General features: G+C 25.4%; 4 protein-coding genes across 6 annotated transcripts; 2 read left to right on the top strand and 2 right to left on the bottom strand.

Moving 5' to 3' along the window:
- Position 1: 1 nt before the first annotated feature.
- On the bottom strand, positions 2–3,422 carry LOC114123860 (high mobility group protein 20A-like). Of its 3 annotated transcripts, XR_007604844.1 has the most exons (8): positions 3,063–3,421; positions 2,856–2,975; positions 2,666–2,790; positions 2,340–2,474; positions 1,878–1,974; positions 1,601–1,816; positions 286–481; positions 2–198 (listed from the first exon to the last, which is right to left on the bottom strand). XR_007604844.1 is itself a non-coding variant. In XM_050203094.1 (7 exons), the coding sequence occupies exons 1-7, from the start codon at positions 3,100–3,102 to the stop codon at positions 53–55; spliced, it is 759 nt and encodes a 252-aa protein (XP_050059051.1). In that variant the 5' UTR covers positions 3,103–3,422; the 3' UTR covers positions 2–52. The 3 variants fall into 3 exon arrangements, 2 of the variants coding, with proteins under 2 accessions (XP_050059051.1, XP_027842796.2); XM_050203094.1 differs by lacking the exon at positions 286–481 and having other exon boundaries at positions 1,721–1,816; positions 3,063–3,422; XM_027986995.2 differs by lacking the exon at positions 286–481 and having other exon boundaries at positions 3,063–3,418.
- A 343-nt stretch (positions 3,423–3,765) lies between these two features.
- On the top strand, positions 3,766–6,061 carry LOC114123856 (novel acetylcholine receptor chaperone). Its single transcript, XM_027986991.2, has 3 exons — positions 3,766–4,007; positions 5,322–5,460; positions 5,552–6,061. The coding sequence occupies exons 1-3, from the start codon at positions 3,897–3,899 to the stop codon at positions 5,758–5,760; spliced, it is 459 nt and encodes a 152-aa protein (XP_027842792.1). The 5' UTR covers positions 3,766–3,896; the 3' UTR covers positions 5,761–6,061.
- Positions 6,062–6,065: 4 nt separating this feature from the next.
- On the bottom strand, positions 6,066–8,051 carry LOC114123855 (vacuolar protein sorting-associated protein VTA1 homolog). Its single transcript, XM_027986989.2, has 5 exons — positions 7,642–8,051; positions 7,361–7,583; positions 7,010–7,284; positions 6,406–6,513; positions 6,066–6,255 (listed from the first exon to the last, which is right to left on the bottom strand). The coding sequence occupies exons 1-5, from the start codon at positions 7,742–7,744 to the stop codon at positions 6,107–6,109; spliced, it is 858 nt and encodes a 285-aa protein (XP_027842790.1). The 5' UTR covers positions 7,745–8,051; the 3' UTR covers positions 6,066–6,106.
- A 147-nt stretch (positions 8,052–8,198) lies between these two features.
- LOC114123862 (protein FAM76A) lies at positions 8,199–10,530 on the top strand. The gene is made up of 6 exons (XM_027986997.2): positions 8,199–8,539; positions 8,633–8,697; positions 8,901–9,114; positions 9,185–9,297; positions 9,383–9,608; positions 9,670–10,530. Exons 1-6 carry the CDS (start codon positions 8,447–8,449, stop codon positions 9,898–9,900), a joined length of 942 nt encoding a protein of 313 aa, XP_027842798.1. The 5' UTR covers positions 8,199–8,446; the 3' UTR covers positions 9,901–10,530.
- The last annotated feature ends 57 nt before the right edge of the window (positions 10,531–10,587 follow it).

Below are 10,587 nucleotides of genomic sequence, written 5' to 3'. Positions count from 1 at the left end.
ATAATCAGATAATTTATGACTTATAATTTGATAATTTAAAATATACTTTATTTTAACATTGAGAAAAATCCTGGTTAGAAATAGCTTTTTTTACGCTTGCAAGCCAAGTAGGATCAGTAGTAGCACCGGTTGATAGAAATGTGGCTAAATTAACCATGAATGTATCAATAGACTCAGCTGTAGGTGGCTCAATATTATCTAATAAAATAAAAATATAAATAATTAACAAGATTATAGATATATTATATTTGACTATTTTTAAACTTTTTTTTAAATCCATAATACCTTAAGATTATATATACAAAAATGCTATCACTAAGATAGTCATTTTTTTTTTTTTGTTTATCATTATACCAATGTACATATTGATATATTTTCACTGTGGGAGCGTTATACTACGGGCAGTTAGAAACTTTAGACAGCCGATCCTTTGACAACTCCCAATTAATTTATATTAATTTTGCACATTTGACAAGGAAAACTAAAATAATTTAGATACAATTTGTCTTTCTTAGATGATCTAAATAAAGTGCATATTTATTTTTATAAACTATTACTAATAATAAAGTATATCATATAAAAACATACTGCAACTCAACACTTATGTGGTAATTGAAGAAATCAAATAAAAAAAGAGATAGGGTTCATCACAATGATAATGCCAATTCAACAGGTACACACACAAATATTATCATTAACAATCTTGTTACATAAATTATGGTGAAAATCATATCACAGATGAGTGTATCAAAAACTGCAGTAGTCTTGTACCCTGCCAACTTCAAGCAATATCCAGCACTCAAGTCAGTTTATGAAAAGCTCTGAAAAGCCCAGGTCACTAGTTTTTCAATTTAAGTCAAAACCAAATCACATATAGAAACTACCAACAACTTAAATTCACATACAAAACATATCTCCAATACTTTTTTATATTTGATTTCAAAACTACATATAATAATCATTTTTCTAATTTCCATTTATTCTAAAAGTTTTTAATGCAATAATTATCGCTTAAAGCATTATCTTTTATTTTTCTATTTTGTCTAATAATTCCAATTTTATGTACTGATAACATTAATATCAATAAAACATCAATCACTGCTGTCAGTTAATGTACAAAACAAGTATGTTCTCTTGTGGGCTAAATTATATATATATTTAATATTAAATAAAACCAACTTTAACTATTGATATTTTTATTCTTAATATAATTATTTTATACTTAAAACTGTAATTAAGGAACTTAGTGGTTTTATACAGTTTACTTAAATTTAAAATGGAGATAATCACATTAATCATTTAAATCTTTAATAAGATGGAACTAAATCAACATTTTAATTCATAAAAATACAAAACTGTGGAAGTGTTATACTACGGGCAGTTAGAACTTCAAACAGCCGATCCTTTGACAACTCCCATTCATTATTAATTTGGCACAAGTGACAAGGCAAACTAAAAAAATTTAGATGCAATTTGTCATTCTTCGATGATCTAAAGATTGTGCGTATTTAATTTTATGATTATATAACTAATTAGATAAATTTTAAAATAATAATAATAAACAAAAAAACTGTTTTATTTTTTAGTTTAAAATATTTACCTGGGAATGAAATATTAGAAAAATTATCTAAAAGTAGAGATCGTAATTGAATCAAATACTGTTCATACTTTGAACATCCAACTTTAAGTTTTTCAGTATTAGCCATTAATTTGATTATACCATTATTCATATTTCCAATATGTTTATCTAAGACAGCTACTTCTTGTTCTTGATCTGTTACCGTTTTACGGAGGTACCTTAGTTCACTTTCTCTAGCTGTAAACAAGAAAATGATAATATATAAAAATAAATACAAATAAAACGAATAGGTACAAACCTTTATTAAAATTTAAGAATTCTTCTGTATATATAGGTATATCGTAACCTTTATTAATATTATGGTTAGATGGTTTTTCTTTTGCTGATTTTTGATCCTAAATTGAATAAATACACAGATAATTAATAATTATCAACAATGAATTTGTAATTTTTTTAAAATTTAATTTTTAATTGTAATATATATATAGTATATATTTAACTATTTTTATTTAAAGCTCTAAAATTAAAAATATACAAAATATTATCTTTTATAATTCTTTTTTATTATGAGAATTAATATTAATAGTTTAAGTTTTATTTATTATTTAAAATAAAAAATGTATGTAACTAATTAACGAGTTTTTTAAAATATTTCATGGCAAATATATATATTTAGTATGGACTAATATGTCATAAATATTATATAAATTAAACATATAAACTATTTGTAAAATTAATATAATTGAATATTTTAACTAACTTCTTGGTTTGGGATTTTCAATTGTTTTTTTTTCAATTTGCGTTGAATAAAATTTTTGTATGCATCAGTTTTTTTATAAGCTGCTAATTCTTCAACATACTTTACTCGTTCTTGTTCAGCAGCTAAAAGATATTGCTAAAATAATTAAAAATAGGTAATACAATATTTCTATTCAAATAATAATATATTATATAATATATTTAATAATATATTATTATAAATAATTTTAATTCAAATTCCTTCTAATCATTGATATAGTTTTCTAAATACTCATTTCTGTATTTTTTGATGATAAATATTTTACAACATATTATAAAGCAAATTACTTGTTTTTTATCTACTGGCAATTGGTTCCATTCAGTAGCTAATACTTTGGTAATTTCAGCAAATGGTAAATTGGGATTTTCAGATCGGAATTGTTCACGTCTATCATTTAAAAATCGTATGTACCCTGTATATATAGACAAATAATTTATCAATTTTTAATAAGTAAAACAAAATATATTAATTAATTACCAGAATGTGGAGGTCTTGGTGCTGTTTTGTCACGTAAACACTTCTTACGTTTTTTACCTTTAACATGATTTTTATCAACTTTTTTGGGTACACCATTTTCAATGAATTCATCATCTTGACCTATGACATTTAAAAATAGGTAATAGGTAGGTTATGGAATCCAATATATTATTGAAATACAAAATGATAAACGTAAGTAGTAAGTACCTGATTTGTCCATAGTCGAAGTGTTTTCAGATTGGATCATAGTAATTAATCAAGCTCGTTCTTTTATTTAAAATTTCTAAGCTACAATAAAATGGCTTTCAACATTGGTCATTGACCGCTCCGAGTGCTCCGACAAAAATTTAAACAACCGACGACAGTAAACGATAACAATTATAAAAACCCAAAACTATTGATTTTCGTATCGTTTAAAAAGCGCACTCTCAAATAATGAGATAATGGTACCGCCGGTACCGGATGGAAGTACTGAGTGAAAATACCAGAAATCCGGTCGGTCATGTGGATACACTATACGAACAAAATATTCAATATTCAAGAGAAGTCGAGTCCACGACTATCCAGTATCCACACTCCACATAGGTCACAATATTATTTTTTGTCAACAGTGTACCCAACCTTGAAGACCGGAGTACACATAAAACATTTTAATGTCCAAAATAATATAAATACTATAAATTTTAAAATAACATTCAATATGTTATTCATTGGTTAATATTAAACATTCGATTTTTTAAATATTTACGTTTTACACCACGAGGAGTTTCGTTTTTCTATGAATCTCTTATTTTGTAGTACATTTTTTATTATGAAATTCGAACTCTTAATGTTTTGGATATTATTCAAAAGTTGATCTTTGATTAGGACACACTGCGAAACAGATTTCTTTTTGCGGTAAACTGTAAAGCACTAAAGCGTAGGAGGAGTCCCTGCGGCTTGTAGATCGTTTGACAAACTAAGTTTCTTTCCCATTAAATTTAAACTCGCTTTAGTAGCTGCAGTGTAGTAATTTTAAAATAGATAATCATTTATCCAGTAATGGGATCAATAGTTCTAAAAAGTCTTTCGGTTCTACTTGGTATTTTTTTCCTATTTGTAGGTACTCTGAAAATGAGTCCTGTCATCAGTAAAGAGCTGCACAAGGATCTCGTAAGAAATAATTTATGTCAATAAATAGTTAATGCATTAATGCTATTATTAGGTATAATATTATCTATGACTTGATAAAAGTGTTAAGTGTTTATCACGGTTTAATATTCAAATCAATCGATATAAATATTTATTCATCACTCATTTTAAACTGAATATTTTTTGCATACTTAATAATTTTTAAAACAGTCATAATAATAATCTATAAACTAAAAACCTCTATCTAACAGAGTTAATGATGATTTTTTTAACGTTAAAACATTATATAATATAAACATTTGTTTTAGAGAGGGTTCACAGATATTAAAAAAATTTTATTTTTATATGTAATAATTCAATTTATCTATTTAAATTTTCTTTAATGGTGATTTTAATTTTAAATGTTTATACAAATAATTTTTTTTCAGTTGAGATTGGTAAAAATTAATTTCAAAATACAGTAAATTATAAATTAAAATTATTCTTTTCTTTAAAATGTGAGTCTTATTATATTAACCCATTTAAAATTCAAATAATTTTGTGTAATTTAATGTATTAATATATTTATGTTAAAAAATATAAAATTATCTTTCTTACATAAATAATTGAAAAATTAAATGATAAAGTAGGAATTATAAATGAAAAATGAATTTATCTTATTACTTACTAATAAACATACCTAAATTTTTTTAAGTTTTTAATACTACCTAATTGGTTCATTTAATCAAAATAATTAATAATTTAGTTAACAATTTATTTTTATTAACATTAATATTGTGTAGTGTTTTTGATGAATCTATTTGCGGTAAAATGTTCTGATTGGCAAAATGCCCACGTATGAATTTAAAATATTTGGCACTAGCGTAAATTTGTTTAAAAATTCTACCAAAATATGTAACTATTTATCAATAGTTTATTCTGAAACTAAGAGATTTTAAAATATATTTATATTAGTTGATTATTATTATGTAGTTATTAAAATAATTCAAATTGATTAATGAGAAGTAGAAGATACTTCTATAATGGAACAATATAAGTAAAATATTTAGAATAAAAATTTATTTCTTCAAAACTATGAAAAAGGTTTATTGCTTCTTTCCATTCATAAAATAATTAATTGAAAGCCATTGAATGATTTATGTAGGTAATAGATGTATATTCAATTAAATTAATTCAGTTATTGTTTATTTTTTATCAAATTAATTAGTACTTATTTTTTTAAATATAATAAAATACATACATTTATGTTGAGTGTGTATCCATTTATCTAATATAATCAAAATATATTGATTATAATCAATAATTATTATAGTTTATCCAAAAATTATTTTTCAGCGAAAAGATTATGTAAAGTATGCCAAAGTATTTCCATTATCTAAAATGATAGATTTTAAAGTGCCAGCCAAATGGTATAGAAGAGCTGTCGGTGGAACTGAAGTATTAAGTGGCGTTTGTTTGGCATTTGTTCCTTATAGTATGTATTTAATCCAAATTAACTAGTCTTAACCCATTTAAACAATTATATGAGAATTCTAATTTTTATGGTACATTTTTTCTAATTTAAGGAAATGTTAAACAAGGAGCGAATATAACTCTTTTGATGTCACATTTATTGGCTGTTTATACACACTATGCAGCCAAAGATAAATTTGAACGGATGGCTCCGGCATTAGTGTTTTTATTCATGTTAGCAGGACGATTGGTTATTGACTATCAATTGAGGCGCAAAGAACTGGCTGAAATTGCTGAACCTAAAGCTCAAAAACAAGAATAGAGAGATAATAACTTTTCCCAAACTTAGCTCATTTTTATTAAAAATTTTGCACATTAATTATTGTAAGGACTTGTTTAACTAAAGCTTGGGAAACACAACCCCTGTTCCATCCCTCCAAAATATGATAACAAATTTTTGTGTTCATTCATTCTAGTCATTTATGTTAGTACCTATGTAAATAATTTATGTGTAGGATGTAAATTAATTTTTACATAGTTTTTTTTGTTTATTTATTTATTAATTTTTTTTGATCAATTTAAACGTCATGTATATTAAAAATAAAAATAATAATTTAAAACAATGTATACATTTTTTAAAAGCTATTTTAATAATTAGTAAGTAATAACTATGAATCTTCACCAGTTGTTAGTAACTTCAGTGCTTTTTGTAAATTAGCAATGGACTCTGAAACATCATCATAGGTTAATGCACTAGCAGCAAACTTGCAATATTTCTGTGCTTTAGTGATTTGTGATGGTGATAGTTGTATTCCATCTAAAACATAAAATAGTTTTTATTTTTCTGTAACAATAGTCACACCTCATCCAATCCAAAATATATCATTGTTATTAGATTGTATTGAAAATAAAATATTACTTATAAACTAAAAATGTATGTAAAAAAAATTCAGAAAAATAATTATACCTCTGAGTAAAACTGGTCTTTCCGATACAGTTGGTTGAATTTCTGTTGGACTAACTGTGGACGTGTTTGGTATTGTTTGGTACTCATTAGGAGTTGATGCAGGATAATCTGAAATTATATGTATTAATATAATGGATGATTTTTTTAATCTAATAACACTCATTATTTCAAAATTTATAAACATAGAAAATATTTTTTTTTTTTTACATTATTTCTTACTCTAAGTCAACATTTTTTTTTATTCATATTCTGATATAGAATATTTTTTAAAGTATTTTAATACATTAAAATATAAATTTGGGGGAGTTTAATATAAGATATAACTATGGGTGGAGGAAGTGATACACTGAAAAATTATGATCTGTAACTCCATTCACTTAAACTTAAAATACTTTTAACAGTGTAACTTATAAACTATTAATCCAAATTTAGATTTATATACCCATGACAAATTACTCCAAAAAATATTCTTGTTTTGAAAACATATTTAAAATGTTATTAAAAAAATTTAAAAAATGTATTATTGTAAGTTATTCAAGTTATGATGACTGTGGTCTGTGATTACAGTTTAGCATTGTTAGTGTTAGTTTAAATATTAAATAACCTTTATATGTAGGTGTAGTAGGAGAAACGGGAACAAAATTATTTGTTGGTTGTGGAATGTCTTCACCTTGGTTTGGAAAGTTGAAACCGATTTGTCCACTTTCTGATACTGGTGGTCCAGGCGTAGGAGTCTCACCATTTTTCATGCAATTATGAATGTATGTAGCCTTCCATTTAGCATATTTTTGAGTATTTGAAATCTCTTCAGAAACATCTCCAAATACACTTAAAACATCCATAAGCAGTCCAGCAGTGAAAAACAATTTAACTATATTCCTAATCAAAACAAAAACATAACACTTAAAAATAAAAAGACGATATTTATAAGTAAGTTTACTTATAAATAACTTACTTGTTATAATTTGCTTGACGATCCATTCCATCTGCAAAATTAAACAATTTTACTGCATAGTTTTCTATATGTGCTTGAGCAGCAGTCTCATTTGTGATCATATCATTATCTTTTAAATTATTTTTTTGTTTTTCCAACCAATCCATTAAAGATACTAAAAACATTTTCACATCTTTCGATGATTTATCTATTACCAATGCAGTTTGCAGGGCATATAGTCGACCTAAAACAATATAATTACTAACATGCTTAATGGGATTTATCGATGTTAAATAACTCACACCAATAACTGATTACTGGATCTTTAGAATCGTGTTCTAAAGCAATTTTCAGATGATGTTGAATCTTCTTCAGACTTTCCGGACATTCAGGAATTTGTGCCATCCTTTCTAAACGATTTAGTTTTTTTCTTATTAAATTTAAGATACGTAAACAAAATGGAAAGACATCATTATGTATAAACAATAAAAATTAAAAATAATCTTTCCTAGTACGTGTATGTTATAATTCACGATCTTGAATTGAATTTTCAATGTTGACAATAAGTAATTACAAATTTACAATTAATAAACACATAATAAACACATTAGTCACTATTAATTTAATCACGAGACCTCAGAATTCAGATCCATAGAATGATGATAATTGATAACTATTTTAGTATTTTACTCTGTGGTGCAGCTGGTAGAATCACAGAATAGAATATAGAATGTAGATTCATGAAGAATAAAACGTGTGATACGATATCAATATTACGCGAGACTTCGACTTTTTTCGAACACTGAGATACACGTCGTTGGCTACACCGATTTTATAGTGTGGTTGGCGCGTTGTATCGGTATCACGAAGCTAATTTTTTTTTTTATGGATACATAGTTGTCTGCAGTTGAATTGACTGTTCTTATTTCTTAAACACATTGCAAACTGTAAGTTTGTCAAATTTTGTTTATTTAATATTTTATCTACGTACACAAATAATATAAGGGCATTGTTTGAATTTTTTATTTTGTGTTACGCAAACGCCAAACAACACATTTTTTTATTCGTTGTTATTTTTGTACGTTTTACAAATAGTTTAGCTTCGAAATGAGCAATAATAAATCAGCATTATTTGCTTGCTCGAAGTGTTTCAAACGGTACCCGTATGAAGATTTATCGTCAGGACAACAGCTCTGCAAAGTACGTAGATTTAGTGCAATTTTTAATCATGTATTAGCCATTGGACCACTCTCCAACATTTATATATTATTATGCTTTTGTGATGTATTTTAGGAATGTCGAGGATCATACCCTGTAGTCAAGTGTACTTATTGTCGGTCCGAATTCCAACAGACTGAGTAAGTAGTAATGCAAAATAATCTCGTTTTAAAAAAATCTATATATTTCGTGAACCCAAAGACAAGTTACTAGATTTTTTTCTTGTACATTTTGTTATGGTCGATTATTAAACTATAAGTACATCTATTAGCCACTTATTGTTTCTATGTGCTTTTTTAAAAACTTAAATGCAATACTTATGAATAATTCTTATATTTTTTAGTAAATCAAACACAAGTACAATTTGTAAAAAGTGTGAACAATTTGTGACTCAATATGGTAGACCAACAGCCTGTAGTTACTGCAACATAATAGCTGCATTTATTGGTCAAAAGTGTCAAAGATGTGCAAATTCTGAACGCAAGTATGGGCCACCTGTAACTTGTGATCAATGTAAACAAAATTGTGCTTTTAATAGGAAAGATATGGACTGTGAAGTAAGAATTTAAATGGTGTCAATATTTTAAAATGCATTTTCTTAGTTATGATATATTTTTTTTATTTCAGTTGCTTGATGGAAAAGTATTATGTTGGTTATGTACTTTATCATTTAAACGAGCTTTAGCCAAAACAAAAAAAACTGACGCTGAAATGAAGTTGTTAGTAAAAAAACGTGATGGGTTAGTATTTTAATTAAACACTTTTAACCAATTTTGCATTAAAAAATGTCAAGTTTTATACAAATTATTAAATACAAATTTTCAGGTCAAAAAATAGGAAAACTAAACATGCTAATGTAATGAAAGTAATTGATGATAGTGGTCCAGATTTTGCTTTGCCTCCACCTTCAAAAATGCATCGAAATTCTCATAGGCATGTTGATGTAAATTCAGATAACGTAGTTGTTATTACTGACCTTAAAGAACAAATAGCCATGTTACAAAAGCAATCTAATCAAAAGAGTTGTCAACTATTAAATAAAGACAAATTTGTAAGAGATATTAATATTTGTTTTGTATCCATATATTAGTAATTTACAATTTATTTATTAGATTACTGAATTGAAAGCCAAACATTTTACAACCGAAAATGAATTGCGCACTAAAATGAATTCGGACAAAAAGGAGTATAGTAGAGAAGTAGAAATGTTACATAGTAAAATCAAGTGTTTGCAGAAAGAGGTAGCTACTTTATCAAAAAGTGGCGGTAAACGTGGAGTACATCTTCGTAAAGAAAAAGAACATGATAGTGGTAGTGGTACTGATAGTCCATCTGTAACATAATTTTAGTGTTGTAAATACTACCAAGTCATATTATATTTGGTATGTACTTTGTGATTTATTTAGTGATACACAATTCTTTTAATTTAATCATTGTATAGATATAATAAATTTATATTATATATACAATTCTAACCTACTTTCAAAGTTAACTGATTAGTTAATTATAAATTAATCATACTTTAATTTTGTCTGAATACAATTTCCTTTTACTCCTCTACATTTAATAATTGCTCATCTGAAATACTGTTAATAAGTAATTCTATATCATAAAAAATTACATATATATGTATTTGATTTTCTCTCCTTTTTTTTGACTTTAAAATTAGTAATCATAAATATTTTTTTATATAATGAATGTTTTTTTTTAATTTTAAGTTATTTTGAACCTAAAATTTTAGAAGTCTTAAAATTAACTACTTACCTATGTTTAAAGCTGGGAACAATTTAATTAAACATTTTTTTTTATATATATGTATAAATATATTTGTGTATTGTCTATGGCCAAATTAATACAAAATAGATTTCCATTATCTTATGATTTTTAATTTATCCATTATTGTAATTGTATTTTTAATTAAATTGTTCTAGAACAATATTTGTAATAAAAAAAAAATGTGATTTAAAAATACATATTTATATAGTTTTTATTATCTAAAATAGTGAATAGTATTTTTTCAGCATCTTTAA

Source organism: Aphis gossypii, chromosome 1, assembly GCF_020184175.1.
Source record: "Aphis gossypii isolate Hap1 chromosome 1, ASM2018417v2, whole genome shotgun sequence".
NCBI classification, from domain to species: domain Eukaryota; kingdom Metazoa; phylum Arthropoda; class Insecta; order Hemiptera; family Aphididae; genus Aphis; species Aphis gossypii.
This window is presented reverse-complemented; position numbering and strand designations above follow the sequence as displayed.

What these genes read in the sequence shown, in the direction of transcription:
- LOC114123860 (XM_027986995.2), bottom strand. Translation starts at nt 3,102, where the DNA reads ATGATCCAATCTGAAAACACTTCGACTATGGACAAATCAG. An exon ending in TGCCAGTAGATAAAAAACAA is followed by an intron (nt 2,475 to 2,665) that starts GTAATTTGCTTT and finishes TAATTATTTTAG; the next exon opens with CAATATCTTTTAGCTGCTGA. An exon ending in ATTCTTAAATTTTAATAAAG is followed by an intron (nt 1,817 to 1,877) that starts GTTTGTACCTAT and finishes TCTTGTTTACAG; the next exon opens with CTAGAGAAAGTGAACTAAGG.
- LOC114123856 (XM_027986991.2), top strand. Translation starts at nt 3,897, where the DNA reads ATGGGATCAATAGTTCTAAAAAGTCTTTCGGTTCTACTTGGTATTTTT. An exon ending in AAGAGCTGCACAAGGATCTC is followed by an intron (nt 4,008 to 5,321) that starts GTAAGAAATAAT and finishes ATTATTTTTCAG; the next exon opens with CGAAAAGATTATGTAAAGTA. An exon ending in TTTGGCATTTGTTCCTTATA is followed by an intron (nt 5,461 to 5,551) that starts GTATGTATTTAA and finishes TTCTAATTTAAG; the next exon opens with GAAATGTTAAACAAGGAGCG.
- LOC114123855 (XM_027986989.2), bottom strand. Translation starts at nt 7,744, where the DNA reads ATGGCACAAATTCCTGAATGTCCGGAAAGTCTGAAGAAGATTCAACAT. An exon ending in TCCAGTAATCAGTTATTGGT is followed by an intron (nt 7,584 to 7,641) that starts GTGAGTTATTTA and finishes ATATTGTTTTAG; the next exon opens with GTCGACTATATGCCCTGCAA. An exon ending in AAGACCAGTTTTACTCAGAG is followed by an intron (nt 6,256 to 6,405) that starts GTATAATTATTT and finishes TTTATGTTTTAG; the next exon opens with ATGGAATACAACTATCACCA.
- LOC114123862 (XM_027986997.2), top strand. Translation starts at nt 8,447, where the DNA reads ATGAGCAATAATAAATCAGCATTATTTGCTTGCTCGAAGTGTTTCAAA. An exon ending in CAGGACAACAGCTCTGCAAA is followed by an intron (nt 8,540 to 8,632) that starts GTACGTAGATTT and finishes GATGTATTTTAG; the next exon opens with GAATGTCGAGGATCATACCC. An exon ending in TATTAAATAAAGACAAATTT is followed by an intron (nt 9,609 to 9,669) that starts GTAAGAGATATT and finishes TTTATTTATTAG; the next exon opens with ATTACTGAATTGAAAGCCAA.